Raw genomic sequence first — 16894 nt, forward strand, 5'->3', positions numbered from 1 at the left:
TACAGAGGGAAGCCCAGCAGCCTGTCCAGCCAGCCTCAGCAGGCAGCTGTCCGCTGGTTGACCGGCGGGCTCCCTGGGGTGTGCTCTAAAGGGGACAGAGAAAGGAGGGGCAGGAGGACTCTGGGCTGGTGGAAAGGGCACTTGGCTCTCACGGGCACCCTGGCTCTCACACTGTCTAGCCTTGGCTCATCTGCGGAACAGGAATCAAAGCCATGTGTCTGGACAGGGGGCGGGGGGTGCAGCTCAGACGCCGAGCTCTTGTCCAGCATGTACAAGGCCCTGGGTTCCAACAAAACAAACAAGCAAACACCAGCACCCACACCAGCTCCCTTCCTGCTCCACCAGACCAGCTGAGACAGTGTGCGGAGGCTCTGAAGCCCCCGGGGCTTAGGGGACGAGGCCATTCACTAAGGCCTGGCCGCCTCCGCCCTTTGCACTCACCGTTCACTCGGTCTTTCTTTGCCTTGCTTGGTTTTTATTTTTTGGTACAAGGAATTGACCCCAGGAGTGGTTAATACTGCGTCACATCCCCAGCCCTTTTCAAATGTTTTATTTAGAGACAGGGTCTTGCTCAGTTGCTTAGAGCCTCTCTAAGTTGCTAAGGCTGGCTTTGAACTTGCCATCCTCCTGCCTCAGCCTCCTGAGCTGCTGGGATTACAGGTGTGTGCCACCGTCCCCGGCTTGGTTCTTATTTTATTTTTTGGTACAAAGGATTAAACCCAGGGCACTTTACCGCAGAGCTAGCTACATCTCCTCTCCTATTTATTTATTTATTTTTGAGACAAGGTTTTGCTAAGTTGCTTACAGCCTCCCTAAATTGTTGAGGCTGGCTTTGAACTTGTGATCCTCCTATTTCAGCTTCCTGAGTCACTGGGACTATAGGGATGTGTCACCACGCCTGGCTGCCTGGGTTCTTAAAAGGCCCTTATAAGTCTTATGGTGTGTGTGTGTGTTCATGTTCTGGTTTGTTCACCCTAAATAAAGTTTTCTCCTCCCCCCTTCCTATAGATCCAGTGTACACATAACTATTTTCAAAACAGAGAACACACATCAGCAGAGATGGGGGTGAAGTACAGAATGAAGCGTTTATCATTTGGATGCTGGGGTTCATAGGAGCCAGTAATTCAGAAACTTTTGAGGCAAGACTAAGTCACTCGGAAAAGGGTTTCTGTTTGGATGACCTACTTAGTATGACCTCCTCTTCCCACCCTCTTTGCTACCTTCAAACACTTTTCATTTTGATCTCCAATCTCTGCTCTTACTCTTTTGCATTTTGTAAAAAAAAAAAAAAAAAAAAAGAAAAAAGAAATTGACAAATATCTCATCTGTGCAATTAAAATGTTATTTCCCATTCAGGCACAGTGACACAAGGCTGTAAACCCAGCAACTCGAGAGGCTGAGGCAGGAGGATTGCAAATTCAAGGCCAGCCTCAGCAACTTAGCAGATCCTATCTCAAAATAAATAGTAAATAGATGATAGAGTGGCCCTGGGTCCAATCCTTGGTACAAAAAATAAATAAATAAATACATAAAAATAAAGAAAGAAATTATTTTCCTGTACTCTGGCTGTCCCCATGCAGTTCATGGAAGGGCATGACTCAAGACAAGGCAATGACCCAATCTCACCAAGGCCTCACCAGGCTCAGCCAGGGAAGACCAAGGGGCAGATGCTGTAATCACCACCAGAGGAGCGGTAAGACTGGCAGGTTCCTGCCAGAAAGAACCCACGGGAGCTGTTACCACGGGCCAGGTCCCCACTGCTTTGTCAGAGGGAGACTGTACAAACTGAGGGACATGTCATCAGGGGATCAGAAATCTTTCTAGGACCCTTGGATGAGGACTTATTTGACCAACTGGTGCTGGACTCTTGGAAGCTGCAAGGCCCAAGTCTCAGGTTGCCAAATGCCATAGGGACCTTTCCCCGGGCAGGTTTGAGGAGTGGTTTGCTAGACAGCAGCACGTCAAAGCTGGAATGGGGGAGCCCCCACCTCCAGGGAGCGCTCCCACTCTGCACAGTGCCCAGCTCTGGGGCAGAAGCCGCTGCCACCCGTCCCCCGGCCCTGGAGCCAACCTTGCTCTTAGTTGCTGCCTGGACCTTTGGGAGCGGCTGCCTTTGCTGAACTTACAAAGAGCACAGATTCAGGGCATTTGGGGTGTTTGGTATTGTTTATTTTTTTTTTTAAACCCACTTGTAGTTTGGGTTCAGCTGAAAAGCAGGACATACAGATGGAGGTGGGCGGGGCGCAGGCAGGTTTCCGCTGCAGCTCTGGCCGGAGGCCCCAGGCCCTGCTCCTCCTGGGGAGGTAGGTCCTGTGGTGGGGCCCCCAGCTGGCTCAGGTGAGGTGGCCAGCCTTCTGGGCTAGTGTCCCGTGTCCCGAGCAGAGCTGTTTTTGCTCTGATCTGCATCTTCAAAGGCCCCGTCAGAGATTTCCCAACAGAGTGCCCAGCAGCTGAGGGACGCCACACCAAGGCCAGGCCAAGCGTGTGTGGGACAAGGAACGCTGGTCGGCTTCTGATGCCAGATAACAGCCTGGGACTGGGCTTCCTCAGGCCACTGTCTGGGGTGGCCCCAGGGGGCTGCTCCTGCTGGCAGCCCGGGCTGTCTGGGCCCCGCCCCTTCAGCTGCCTGGGGCGGGAGCCTCGGTGCAGTCCCTCCCCCTCCGCCCCGCAGAGAAAATAAAATAAAATAAAAATGAGAATAAATACCGACTGCGTCAACATTTACATTTACACAGATGGACAGGACGATCCCCAAACTGTGAAGGTTTACAGACTGGTTAAGGAAGGACAGACGACAAACTGGGTTTGGGGGTGCACGTTCTTCCCCAGGGAGGACGGTTGGGAGCCCTCCTGGGGTTGCCGTCCCAGAGCTCAGGCAAAGCCACCAGGCCGTGGGCAGCAGGAGGGTGGCCAGCAGGCCGCCCGCCCGAGAGGAACACGGTGACTAACTCATCCTGACAGGCGGGGCGGAGACGAGGACCGACATCAGATGGCTGCACCCGGGCCTCGTCATTAGGGGAGCAGCACAGGCCACGGCAACGCAGTGGCCGGTCCTCCCTCCCGTCAGACACTCAGAGGCCAGCTGGAGGTGACCTTCCTCTTGCAGTAGAGGGGCCGCTGGCCTGGGGAGGGGCAGGGCGCTGTGGGGCACCTGCTTCTGTCCCCTGTCCCTGTCTGAGTAGTCTCCCATGGGAAGCTGCCCAGACTCTGACGTTTTGCTGTTGTTTCTTTAAAAAAAAAAAAAATTTAAAAATGTTTTCCTTCTATGTCTGAAAAAGTAGCAGCAACCTGCATTTAGAAAAACAGCCGAAAGTGTTACGGGTTGGCCAGGAAGCGCTTTTCAAGCCATGGAAGAAACTAGGCAAACGGTTTGTCTAGAGCCACCGGGACACGACACGTAATTAAAAATATATTTATATATGTATACATATTTATATCTCACTTCTTCACACTGCTCTTCCCGGGCAAGAAGGGGCTGGCTCTGAGGCGAGGCCCCGACAGGCCGTTCAGAGGGACGCGCATTCGACCCATGGTGCCTGCGATGCTGCCTGTCTCTGCCTCCGCAGGGGACACCAGCCCCGCCACAGTGTCTGGGAGCCTCCTTCATGAAGAGCCCCTCCGGGAGCCCAGCGAGGGGTGGACCTGCTTCCACTGGACCTAGGCCCCCACTCCCGGCCTCTCGGGGACCCTGCTTCATTCTCAGCAGATACACACACACACACACACACACACACACACACACCCCACACACACCTGAGGGAAGCCATCTCAGCACACGTGGGCTCTCCGCCGCTGCAGGAGAGTAGCTTGCCTGGCTGAGGCTGCCAGACTTCACGCTCCGGAGAGCATGATTTCCCTGGTGTCCTCTCTGAGCATCCCCAAATCATTTATACGTTTCTGTGTTTCTTTTTTGTGTGTGTGTGGTGCTGGGGACTGAACCCAGAGCCTGTGCAGGCGAAGCAAGCACTCTACCAGCTGAGCTATATCCCAAATCAGCCTGGCTCTTCCCTCAAGCCTCCGGTGGGGCTTCTGAGGTCCCTGCGCCTAAGGGCTGGGGAAGGACACCGGGCAGTAACAGCAGCCTGGGAAGGAGGGGCGGGAGGAAGAGGGCGGGGCCAGGGCCAGGGGAGCGCGAGCCTCTTGGCAGAGAAAACCTGTGTCCCCCATAATTTGCTCCCAACAGGCTCTTTCTGGGGACTGGCGCAGGCTCCTGTCTTGGAGCTGGAAGCCCGACTGCAGAGGGTAAATCAGGGAGAACTGGGGAACTTCTTGGACCCACCCACTCCGCCTCCCTAGCCTCAGGAACAATCAGGAGAAACCTCCCCCACCCTTCCCTTCCCACTCGATCTGATTTGAACCTGGAGGCCAGAAAGAGCCTCCAGTCTGACCTAGGGCTTGGCCAGCCTCCACCCTGGAGCAGGTCGGATGCTGCTGGGCTCTGCTGGCATCTCCTGGGGCCTTATCAAAATATGGGCTCCATACCCCAGAGACGACCTCATCCTCCTCTCTAGCCATCAAAGATGGAAGCCGTTCCTCTGGATGGAGGGACTTCCAAGAAACCCCAGCCTTGTTTCCAGAACAGTCACCGGACTGTCCCTGTCCTGACTGGATGAATTCCCCCCTTCCCAAGACCCTGGAGGGCTGGGCTTCTGGGTCTTGCTGGGGCGGAGGCTGGGGCAGCCATCTAGCCCACGAGCCACCCTTCCAAGTCCTGGAGAGCAAGGCAGCCCCCAGCTCCCTGTTCCCCCCAGGATGAGCCTGGGACAAGCTGTGCGTTTTGGTTTTAGTTTGCCAGTCCTGTTCCCCGGCCACGTTCACCGCAAGGCAGCCCGCCCCCGCCCCTGCCCCAGGCCAGGACTGGGTCTAACTCAGTCCAGGGGCGACAGCATCAGCCCTTTGAGAGAGACAGCACAGGGGCTGCAGGCCAGGGGCTGAGGAACAGAGGATTCCAGCGGGGACCCCCGCCGGGGCAGAAGTTTCCAATTACCCTAATTGGCTACTGGCAAGCTGTTTGTGGCTAGAATCCTTCCAGAGGGGGCCGGGTTTGATCTGCAGCTAATCAGGGGGTCCTCGCGGGCTGACTGTGTGATCACATCGAGGGCTTTTTCATTGAGAGGAGAGACTTCAAAGCAACTGACTTTTGAAAAATAAAACACAATAAAGTAAAAGGGTGCAAGCTGAGCTGCAGGCTCCAGCTCCCTCCTGCTGCCGGCCGACCCCCTCGGCCCCCTCGGCCTGGGGCTGGGGCTGGGGGAACCCGAGTCGGGAGGGTGGAGCGTGAAGGTTAGAGAAAAGTGCCGCCCCCAGCTCGGCCAGGCTGACAAAGGCCCGCAGTGACGGGCGGCTGGTGGGGACGGTGCCTGCCTTTGTCCTCCCGGACATCTGCTACACGTCCCTGCTGCCAGTTGGAGACTGCGGCTGACAGCACGCAGGAACAATGCGAGGCTGACTCGACCCACTTTTTCAGCCTTCTGAGGTCCTTTCTGACCCACGCAGTGTCCTGGTGTGCAAGGCTGCTGGAGGCTCTTGAGCAGCGGCAGGGACAGACCCCGCCAAAAAGCTGGGCGGGGGGATGGGTGGAGTGGCAGGGGGTGGGAGGGGCAGGAGAGAGGATGGGCGAGGGCCAGGGCCACCAGGAAAAAGACACATGCTTCCCTTATTGGTGTGAGCTACGGGCATGCTCGGGTTGGGGCGGGGGACCTGGGAGGGAGGGGACGCTCCTCTCAGGGATCTGATCCCTTTCCCTGCTGGCTCCAGACTGGCCACCGACTCTGCCTGCCTTCCTGCCCATTTCTTTCTCCCGCCAGGGCCACCCCTGTCCTCCCGCCTGTCCATCTGGCCCTGTGCGCCAGGGCCCCAGCTGCCCGTGGGCTGCCCGCCAGGCCCCCCGGCTGTCAGGCTGTCAGTTTCTGGATGGTTCTGTTGTAGTACTGTGTAATGGGAGGCGTCAGAGGGTTCCAGCTGTTGGCATGGAGCTCGATGACCTCTAGGAGCAGTGACCGCGTCAGCATGGACTCCGAGGGGCACAGCATCTTGTCTCGGGCGCTGGCCAGGAGCTCCGTCATCATCTCGGGCAGCTGCTCCTCCAGCAGCCGGCCTGTACTCTGCAGCTGTGGGCAGAGGAGTGTCAGCTAGGGCAGGGTTTGGGACCCCACGTGCCCCCTGGCCTCGGTTAGGTGGGCTGGGGGTAGGGACAAGAAATAGCTGGAGAGTCTTAGGGACGCGCAGGCCCAGGTGGAACTGGGAGCTCTCCAAACAGGAGCGCTCACATTGAATACCGCCTGCAGCGGGCACGAGAGGAACCAGAGAATCGCCTGCTGCCAGGCCTGAGAGCAGTTTCCAGAGCACCTCTTTCCCGCCTAGAACCTCCCCTCCTACAGGAAGCCTTCCCTGACTGGAGCCACAGCTTCGAGTGGCCCCGTGAACTGATCCCTTGAGTGATCAGGTGGCAGTGTGTTCACATCCACTTGGTGTCTCTTTGGAAAAGAGCTCAGTCATTCTTAGCTGCATGTGTCCACGTGGAACCCGAGAGCGAGTAGCCTCCCGTTGCTCTCTTTCCCCTTCTCTCCTGCCGCCTCCCACCGCCCAGCTCCAGAACCGCTCTCTGCCTACACTTATGGCAAAGGGGAGAGAAATACGAACCGGGGTGGACGGCCAGCTGGAGGATCCCGGGAGCCCTACAATCTTGAAAAGCAGCCGCCTATGATCTCTGTCCCCATCGCTGCCCCAACCCGGCTTTGAGCCTCCATGGTCAAGGCTCTGCCTCCGTCACAGAGCCACCCTTGACCTCCGCACCCCGCCACTGACTCCCTGGGTTGTCCAGGATGTGTGCTCGGTGCTCACACCTCGTCCACCCACCGCGTGTGTCTGTCCCCAACCAGCCCGGGAGCCGTCTGAGGTAAGGACCCGCCTTCTTTCCCCAGTCTCTCCAGGCACCATCTGGGACTCAACAAATGAACTGCCCCGTGGACGGTCTAGGCTCCTGGCACCTCTGTCTCCTGAGCTCCTTGGGTGCGGCATTTCAGCCTGGGCAGAGCCTCCTGAGAGGTGTGCTCATTAGTGCTGCCAGGCTGGGTCCTCGCCCTGCAAGCCCCCTCCTCCCCGTGCTCCACTCTGAGCGACTCTGGGCTATTTGCAGAAGGCCAAGATCCACCCCAGGGATGGGATCAGAGCCAGGCTCCAAAGGAAGAACCCAGAGGGAGTGTTTCAGTGAGCAGTGGCCACACATGGAGTGGCGACTCCCAAGGTGGCGGAGCCAATATGGGGGATTTAAGCACGAGGCACCTCCCCCGGCCCCGAGCCACCAATGCAAAGGGAGTTGTGTGGAGTTCCTTCAGTAAGTCATCAGTGTGGCACGCCTGAATCAAGGAAGGTGGTCATGGGAGCAGGGTGTCTGCCTCCCTAGAGAACCAGGCTCCTGCCTGCAGCGGGCTGCTCTCACCATCAGCACTCACGTGGCTCAGGGTGACAATCCTGAGTGCAGAAATTCCATGCTCACTCAGGTCACCCCCATCAGCCCTGCTCAGCAAGGCATTTCCCCTGGACTAGTGGATGCACCAGTGACCCTGTGCCCCGCCCCAGCTGTGGTGTGCGGTGGGGCCGCACTGCTTACCTCCATAGAGCAGCAGAGGACCGCGTCTTCCTTCACGTCCTGAGACTGCAGGAGCTGAGAGGAGACAGCAGAGGGGAGACCACTCAGGGGGCACATGGGCTGCCCTGCCCTGCTCATTCCAGACCCGGTCCTGATGTCACTGGTGACAGTATCTCCAAGGCTGGGCTGGAGTGAGTGCTCATGAAAGTCAGAAGGCAGAAAGACAAGGGGACCGGGAGCACTGACTTCTTTGCTGGGCTTCAAGCCGGTGGAGGAAGCGGTCACCATGTAGGAGGGAGCCCAGGGCAGGTCAGGATGCCGTGAGGAGCAGCCCTCACAGAGAGGACAGCCAGTGTGCTGGGATCATCCAGTTAACAGCTGGGCAGTGGAAATTCTCAGGGAAATAAAATTAGCTTAGGGATGTTCAATCAGCGACTCCCCAGTGTGTGAGGAAGCTTAGCTGCTGGGTCAGAAGCTCTGGGCCCTGGCCACAGAGGACGCCCAGCAATCAAACCTCTCCTCCACTGGCCCGACGCGGCCCACGTCCACAATCAAGGCTGCAGGCACTTACCAGAGAAACCCAGGTCACAGCCAGGCTGCTCAGTGCCCAGCCTGGCCACGCCCCTGGCCAGGGTTCCCTCTACCTGTTTGGCTCTTTCTCTCAATCCTTCTCATTTGAAATTTAGGTATAATTCATATAACACAAGATTCACCATTTTGTGGAGGGGTACTGGGGATCGAACTCAGGGGCACTCGACCACTGAGTCACATCCCCAGCCCCATTTCATATTTTATTTAGAGACAGGGTCTTGCTGAGTTGCTTAGGGCCTTGCTAAATTGCCGGGGCTGGCTTTGAACTTGTGATCCTCCTGCCTCAGCCTCCAAAGCAGCTGGGATTATAGGCGTGTGCCACCACACCCGGCTAAAAATCATCACTTAAAAGTAATAATTATGTGGGTTTTAGGATGTCAAGAGTTATGCAACTCCCACCACTATTTAATTCCAGAATATTTTAATCATTCCAAAAAGAAATCTGTACCCATTAGTAGTCAGTCATTCCCCATTCCCACCCCATTCCAACCCTTGATAACTCCTAATCTACTTTCTGTCTCTCTGGATTTGCCTATGCTGGATATTTCCCATAAATGAAATCATACAATGTGTGGTCTTCTGTGATTGGCTTCTTCCACTTACAGTAATATTTCCAGAGTGCCTCCATTTGTAGCATGTCCACATCTCCAGCTCTGGACTTCACACTCTGGTCCCCAGGAATTCTCAGCCACGCCACAACCGCAGACTTCACTCCCCCTCCCTTTTCAGGGCTCAGCGGGGTCTTCCCCCAGCATCAGAGCATCCTCCCCACTTCCTCCTGGGACACTTGTCTGGCTCCCTCCACGAGAAGGGAAGCTCCACCAGGGCAGGGCCTTTGTTGGCCACTGCTGTCCCAGAACCTGGCACCATGCCTGGTGCATAGTAAGCACGTGGTAAATAGCTGCTAGCAAACACATTGGGAGGCAGGGAGATGACCCACCCAGCTGCCAGAGCTGTAAGAGGGATGGAAAGAGCCCTGTAAGCAGAGGTCTGCAAGGCACCGTCCTGGGAATGGTGAACCTCAGGGGGACATGAGTACTGTCACCCCATACACCTCCCTCACCCAAACACACCGTGGATGTGGAGATACGAGCTGGTAGAGCTTCATAGCTGGCAATTTGGTGACAATTATTAATGTCCCACGTGTTCACTTCTTCTGACCCAGTGATAGTACTTCTAGGAATTTCTTTTGCACATGTTCCCCACACATGCCATATGATCCACCCCCCCCACACACACACACACTATTCGCTGCACTATTGTTAGAGCAAAAGGCAGAAGGTAACTTGGACGTCCATGACACATCTGCACAGAGGACTATGCCACAGCACTCAGCTGTCCCTGCCCTCCCCACTGCTGTCTGCTTCTGGAATTTCTTGTCTCCAGACCCAGAGCTGCAGATCCTTCAGGGAGGCTCCAACTGGCCAGTGCCTGCGGGGAGCTCAGGGGCCACCCGGGAAGGGTCTCCCTTATCTGGAGGACTCAGGAGGCCAGAGTGAAGCCCAGGACGCGGGTTCTGGGAGTCAGGGGTGGGGCTCACATTTCAGCTGTGCTCCCTGAGTCACCTGGGCCAGCATCCACCTAGTCCTCTCCACCAGGGGCAGGTCCCAAGGCCTCGTGGGAAGGGGGTCCTGCGACTATCAGGGATGGGGCTGGAGGGAAAGGTGGGCCTGGCCCCACGTCCTCCCCAGGGAAGGCGTGGCCCAGTGTGAACTCTGTGGGTCCCTGGAACTGCCTGCTGTGGTCGACTTCCCTTACACGTTTCCTCTGGTGCCTAGAAGGAGAAAAGTCCCTAAAATGGTAAAAATCACAAAAAAAGGGGGGAAGGTGAGGTATCTGGGAGAGGGAACTCTTGACCCAGAGTGGGTGGTGGCGGCTGGGGGAGAGGGGGAGAACCTGGGGCTGGTGGGAAGGTAGGAAGGTGGGCTCAGGATGTGCCTGGGGACTGGGGGACAGATGGAGGCTTCTTGTGGTGAGTGGAGGTGCACCTGGGCTGTCCTGAGAGGAGCCTCTTAGGGGTCTCCTACCTCCCCTGGGGCCTGCCAGATGCTGAGGTGTAGGAACAAGTGAAGGAGCATGATGGGAAATTCCTCAAAGAGCCAGAGCTGGACAAGCAGTCAACAGAGACAAATGTGGTTGTCTCTCCTGGAAATGGGCCCTTCAGGCTTCTGTCCGTGCTGCACGGAGAGCCTCAAGCAGCCTCAAGGTTCTGTCAGCCGAGAGTTCTGCCCAGATGAGCCAGTGTCTGGCTCCTCGCTTCTGCTACTGCCCAGGGCCTGTGGCCTTCTGCTCCTCCTGACTTGACTGAAGAGGCTCCTCTGCGTTCCATATTCCTCTTCTTCTTTCTCTTCTCTTCCCCTCTTCTTTGTGACTGCATCATGTCCCCTCTGCAATGCCAAAGTCCCCTTAGGCATGCTTCTGGGGCTGCTACCCTGCTCCCTCCCTGGCAGGGCTCTGGGTCTCTGACTGCCAGGGCAGGGGACAGCCTGCCTACGACTCTCAAGTGGCGCTGTGGGCAGGTCCTCGGCTCCACCCTTATCTCTTCCTTGGTTGTTTGGGAAAGTCCGAATGAAGCCAAGAATCACACGGTGTGCTCGGCCCTGCTGGGCTTTCTCAAGGAAGTCAGGAGTGCTGGGGGTTTTCTATTTTCCTTTGACTCCACAGATGCTGGAGTGCAGAGATTTCGTGAAGGGAGCCTGTGGCTGCAGACCAGGTCTTGCCTTCCCCTCCAAAGCAGATGGGGCCACTCAGTGCCACCTCTCGAGAGTGGACTCTCAGACTCCAGGGCTGATAGGAGTGTGACTTCTCCAGCCTCCTCCTCTGACCCCAAGGGAACTTTGCTGACCTGGGTGCACACCAGGAAGTCCCACTGGCCACTATTTGGTAAAACAAGAGGCCAACCTGCCTCACCCAGGGAGCCTGACACAGAGTCACAGGGCTCCCTCCCCAGGACCCCTTTCAGTGCCCCTCAGGTTCAACAGCTTCTGGCACATCAGTGGCTTCCCAGGACTCTCTACTGGACTTGCCCTTTGTGGGCGTCATCCCAAGGGCAGGACCTTTCCTCTCATCCATTCTGGTCCAAACTTCCTGTTCTGGGTCCCATTTCTTTTCCTAAGTGAACCCCTGTTGGTGTGTTGAGGGGACCAATAGCTCTCTCATTTATGAATGCTCTCCTTGAGATCTTCAGGAGGCGACTGCTTTAACTCAAACACCGGTCTCAAAAAGTGGCCTCTTGCGGCTGGGGTGTGGCCAGGGGTAGAGCACTTGCCTAGTGTGCACAAGGGCCTGGGTTCCATCCCCAGCACTGGAGAAAAAGAAGAAAGTGGCTTCTTGAACAGACATCGTACTGGCATCTTAATGCTCATAGATGCATTATTGATCATAGCCCCAAAGTGGAGCTCCGGAGCGTGGGCGGATGGATGAATGAAGAAACAAGCCGTCTGTCCACACGGTAGAGTGTTATTCAGCCTTAAAAGGGAAGGACACCTGACATGCCACCACTTGCATGAAACTTCATGACAGCACACTAAATGAAAGAAGCCAGGCACAGAGGGACAACAAATGGCTGAATGCCTCCACTTACACGAGGTTCAGAAGAGTCAGGTTCATAGAACTAGAAAGTCGCTGGTGGCTGCCAGGAAGTTGGGGAGGGGACGGGGGCGTTGGTGTTTGGGGAAGATGAGAGAATTCTGGAGATGGACGGTAGAAATGGTCGCATGACCATGTCCATGGACTTAACGCCATAGAAATACGTATTTGAAAGTGGTTAAAATGGTGCAATTTTGTGCTTTACCACCATCAAGAAAATGGTTATTAAAAAAAAGATAGTCGGTGTGGTAAGACCCACTTGTAATCCCAGCGACTTGGAGAGGTTAAGGCAGGAGGACTGCCAATTCAAAGCAACTCAGTGACCAGACTCTGTCTCCAAATACAAAATTAAAAAGACCTTACGTCTGGTGTAGCTCAGACATAAAGCATCCCTGGGTTCAATCCCCAGTACCACCACCCTTCAGAAGAGGGGCTGCACTGATGGAGGACCAGGGCTGCCCACTCTGGGAGCCCCAAGGCATGGGGTGGAGGAGGAAGCCCCCTCATCCGAGTATCTGGCACAGAGACGGATGGGGGCGGGCTGGGGCAGGCAAGCCTCCCGCGCCCTCGCGCAGTGAAGTGTGTTTCTTGGATGAGAATCCAAGGCAATTGTGCGAGCCCACACAGTGTTTGTTCGGAAGCGAATGCATTCCTGTCCTATTGTCTCTGCCGGAGACTTGTTGTGGGCACACCCATCATATCCTCCCTCGGGGAGAAGCCAAGGTGATCTCGTTGGGCTGTGGGAGGCCCCACATCAACTAGGGAGAAAGAGCATCCAGAGTCCTCAGGGAAGGGCCACGGGGCACGGGCACACTGCCCAAGGCGTGCCCAGGATGGAACCAGGCTGGCTGTTTGGGAGGCCACCTGACAAGAAGGGAAAGAGGGTGCTGATGGAAGGACCCATGGGCTCCTTGCTGCACAGGCAGGGACGGGCCCTGGAGATCCCCACTCCCGGCCCTACCAGTGAAGGGGGTCAGCCCAAGGCCTGCTGGCCAGCTCTTCCTGACCACCCAGCTCACCAGCAGCACATTCTGTGGCCCTGGTAGAACAGGCACGGGCTGCCTAAGGCTCTGCATCAAAAGCTCAGCTTGGATCCTGCCCCCAGGAGCCTCCTCCTTTGGTGGGGGCACAGGTGGGCTGGGGCAAGGAAAGAAGGGGCAGGAGCAGGTGGGTGAGAGAGCGCCTGGGGTTGGCTACTGTGCTGGAGAACAAAGCCCACCAGAGTGCTCTGATGGACCTCTGGGTGGAGAGAGGGGTCAGGGCTTGGCCGGGCAAGCTGAAGGTGTAGAAGGAGTCAGAGTCCAGAGGAGAGAGAAAAAGGGAGAGCAGAGACGGGGAGGAGGCGGAAGCCAGAGTGAGGGGCACAAAGAGTGGAGAGAAAGGAGGGAGGAAGAACAGAGGAGACGAAGCTGGTGCACGCTGGGGCAGGGACTGCACAGGGACACCTATATCTCAGGAGGGCCATCAGGCAGCCAGGGCCCATTTGCCCTGCATCTCTATTGCCCCAAACCTGCATCTATAGTCGAGCCTATAGGTCAGCACAGGAACTCATGCTCATGGTAATGACCTTGAGCCTTCAAGAATAGGGTCAGTTATGCCTGGTTCTTTGTTCAGGGAAGCAGGGAAGTAGATGATCTACCCAAGAAAGGTCATCATAGAAAATGTGCAGCAGGCTTGGAGTCAGAAGGCCCGTCGTCACTCACCAGGAGTAACCCTGGGTGCGCCATTTACTCACACTGTGCCTCAGTGTCCTCACCTGAGAAGGGGGATAATTCTTGCCTAGAATTATTTTGAGAGTCAACGGAGATAATGTATGTGAAAGAGCTTTGAAAAGTGCAAAACCTGATTCAAATGCAAGGTGTTATTACCTCTATTACATCTCTATCTTTATAGACAGATCTTCCCCGCAGATCTCAACACACTTTGTATGCACCATCCTGTTTACCCTCATGACACTCTTGTGGAGACAAGCAAAGGCCACAGGCATTATTATCTCTACTTAATAGAGAAACCAAGGCTCAGTAGTTAAGTCTCTTGCACAAGCCAGACAGACAGCGCGTCTGAGCAGAGCTAGAAGGAGCTCAAGAGTCCTTGGTCAGCATCCTCTTCCTTAGACACTGATTTTAATTTCTCCCAGATTAGCTAAACCTTATTTTGCTGGTTAGAGCTCATAATTCTTAATTCCATTGACAATAATCACCTGGGTCTTCACAAAATTGAATTCATTTTATCTATCCTATGTCTGTGTTGGTGACCATTTACCTACCCATCCATACAGCCATTCTTTTATCCATCTATGCTCTCACCCATCTGTCTGGCCATCCATCCATCCACCTACTCACCTACTCATCCATCTGTCCATCCATCCATCTATCCATCCATCCATCACTCCACCCACATACCTATCCTTTCAACAACATTTATGGAATATCTACCATGTGCTAAACGTGGTGTGAGTACAGAGACAACAAGAATAAGACTTATAATTTACAGTTTGTAGGGGGAAATCCAGAGGCTTTTGTTAGGCATATGGGGTTGGAGCGTGGGATAGAATGTGGGGGGGAACCTCCAGGAATATGTGCATAAGTTAAAAATGTGAGAAAGCACAGAGCTTTAGTGCACCAGTACTCCAAGGTTCCTAAAATACATGGTCCTGGGTGAGGGGAGGGGAAGAATATAATGATAAAGAAGGCAAGGGCCACATCCTGAATGGCTCTACATGCTATGCTAATGAGTTTGGGTTTTGTTTTTTTTTTTCTCTTTTCCCAGTACTGGGAATTAAACCCAGGGCCTCACACATGCTAGACAAGTGTTCTACCACCTAGCCACATCCCCAGCCCTTTTTATTATTGTGAGACAGTTTCTCACTAAATTGTCCAGACTGGTCTTGAACTTGAACTTGCAATCCAGCCTCCTGACTAGCTGGGATTACAAATGTGTGCCATTGGGCCTGACCTGATTTTATCCTAAGGGGCTGGAGAATCATTGAATGATTTTAAACTGGACAGCAATATGATAAACAATTGCACTTTAGAAAAGACCTTTCCTTGGGCTGGGGATATGACTCAGTGCTAAGGTGCTTACCTTGCACACGTGAGGACTTGGGTTTGATCTCCAGCACCAAGAGAAAAAAAAAATCCTTTCTTGGGGAACCAGTAGAATAGAGGTCAGTGGAAGGGAGGTACTGGAGAATGAAATTGACCAGATTATATTGCTTGTACATGCAAAGGCGTTAACAACAAATTCCGCGAATATGTATAATCATAATGCAATAATTTAAAAAAAGGAAAGACAAGGGAAAATGGAGGGAAAACCCCAAAACCAACCAAACAAAAAAGATCCTGTCTTATACAGAGTGGAGGATAAAGTGGAGCTGGGAAAGGGCTATGGGGATTGGAGGCCCCTTGTGAAATCCCGGTGGCCTGAGTCGAGGCAGGCACAGAGGAGGAATGTGGTGAAGGCAGGCGTGAGAGCAAGGAAGCAGGCAGAGTGCAGCAGCCACGCCACGCTGGCCTGGGGGCTGGTCAGCTGGATGCATGGGGATGCCATCCAGGTACTGGGAAGGCCATGGGATCAGTGCTGGCAATCGTGGTCCTTGGGATGATCAGGGGGGATGATCAGTGGGAGAGTGGCCATCTGAGGTCCTCCATGCCCAGGGTCAGGGAAGCCAAGGGTGTGAATGAGTTGACTTGCAGAACACATGGGATGAAAAGAGAGGAGGGCGGGGCTGCAACCCTGAAAACCGCAAAACACCTCAAGGGTGAGAGGAGAAAGCCCTAGAGGAGGAGGAGAAGAAAGGTCAAGAGCACAGCCCAGCAGGAGGAAGTGACATCATGGAAGCCAAGAGAGGTCCAGGAAGCACTAGGCCAACAGCGTCAAACGCTCTGTGAGGTCAAGTGACATGAACAAGGACCAAAGTTCCCTGGATTGGGTGATGAGAAGAGGGAGGGCAACCTTTGCCCTGATGACTTCAGAGCATGGCAGGGGTCAGAAGGGCAGGCAGAGAGAAACACCTTTGCTTTCTTTTCCTTTTGGTCTCTCTTTTCTCCTCCCTCCCTCCCTAGCTTGCCCGTGGAAGGACAGGGGAGATGCCAAGAGAAAGAGAGAGGCTTCCACAGGGTCAGTGGGGCTGCGCATCCAGGCAAGAGAGGCTGAGGCCTGCTTAAATGCTCAGTGGAGGAGCAAGGGCAGAGCCAGGAGAGGGCAGGACCAAGGGCACGGATCAACCTGAGATAAGAGCAGGGACGTCGCCCCTCTGAGGCGGGAGAGGGGCTGGGGACTGTGGACATAGGTGCTCCAGGAAAAGATCAGGTTGCCCATGTTCACTTGACTTTGAAGCCAGACCAGACCTGGGTTCAGACTGTGTCTCGTCTCAAGTTCACTTCTGGTCATCCTTGCTCTGAGCCCGCCTGCACCACAGAGACCCTCCACCTGTCACGTTCCCACTCGTCTAACAGGAGTCCTGGTACAGTGGCTGGGCTCAGATGCCAGGGAAAGGCAGGATCCTGACCTGGACTGTGGTCCGGGCCTGTGCCCTGCAGCCTGGCTGCCAGCCTCCTACTAAGGCGAGCAGGCGGGCAGGCACCCTAACTTCGGACCAGGCGCCCCAGGGGGAATAATTAGCCTCCTTCCTGCAGAGCTTGCAAACTGCCCCGTACAAAGTGGCGGCAGTAAATGTCACATGGGGGAATACTTCATCCCACAGCTGGCCCGAGGGAGTGGAAACGTAATCTGGGCCTCAGAGCACACGCTGACTCCTTCTGCAGACACTGGAGCCAGAGGCAGGGCCCACCGCTCCAGTGGCTCCTTTGGGGGCTGCGCTCCGGGTCAGAGTCCCAGATGGGAGGGGAATTCTGTTCACAGGCCCTGCGGCCCTCAATTCCCAGCACCTGGGGGTTGGGCGTGAAACGCAGGGAAGTCAGCTGTGTCTGCACTCAACACCTCAGCCTCTCCTCTAGTGCCTTCTAGAAGCTCTGACAGCCCACTGTGGCTTGTGTGCTCACTGCCCCAACCTCCCCACATCCCCTCTCAGGTGGACACAAGACACCTGAGGCAGCTCTGGGCTGTCCCCTTCCCACCACCTTCGGGCTCCTCGTTTTCATCTGGTTTTCCCCTTTTGGTGCT

At 55.2% G+C, this 16894-nt stretch overlaps 1 protein-coding gene across 7 annotated transcripts in view; it reads right to left on the bottom strand.

Moving 5' to 3' along the window:
• Positions 1 to 3913: 3913 nt before the first annotated feature.
• Ctif (cap binding complex dependent translation initiation factor) overlaps positions 3914 to 16894 on the bottom strand; it is a 268442-nt gene continuing 255461 nt past the window's right edge. For all 7 annotated transcript variants that reach the window (XM_048806254.1, XM_048806251.1, XM_048806255.1 and 4 more), the window contains 2 exons: positions 7613 to 7666; positions 3914 to 6110 (listed from right to left, as the gene is read on the bottom strand). In XM_048806254.1, coding sequence (XP_048662211.1) covers positions 5895 to 6110; positions 7613 to 7666 — 270 coding nt within the window. In that variant the 3' untranslated portion in view covers positions 3914 to 5894. The remainder of the gene's footprint in view (positions 6111 to 7612; positions 7667 to 16894) is intronic.

This window comes from Marmota marmota, unplaced genomic scaffold (genome assembly GCF_001458135.2).
Source record: "Marmota marmota marmota unplaced genomic scaffold, marMar, whole genome shotgun sequence".
NCBI classification, from domain to species: Eukaryota; Metazoa; Chordata; class Mammalia; order Rodentia; family Sciuridae; genus Marmota; species Marmota marmota.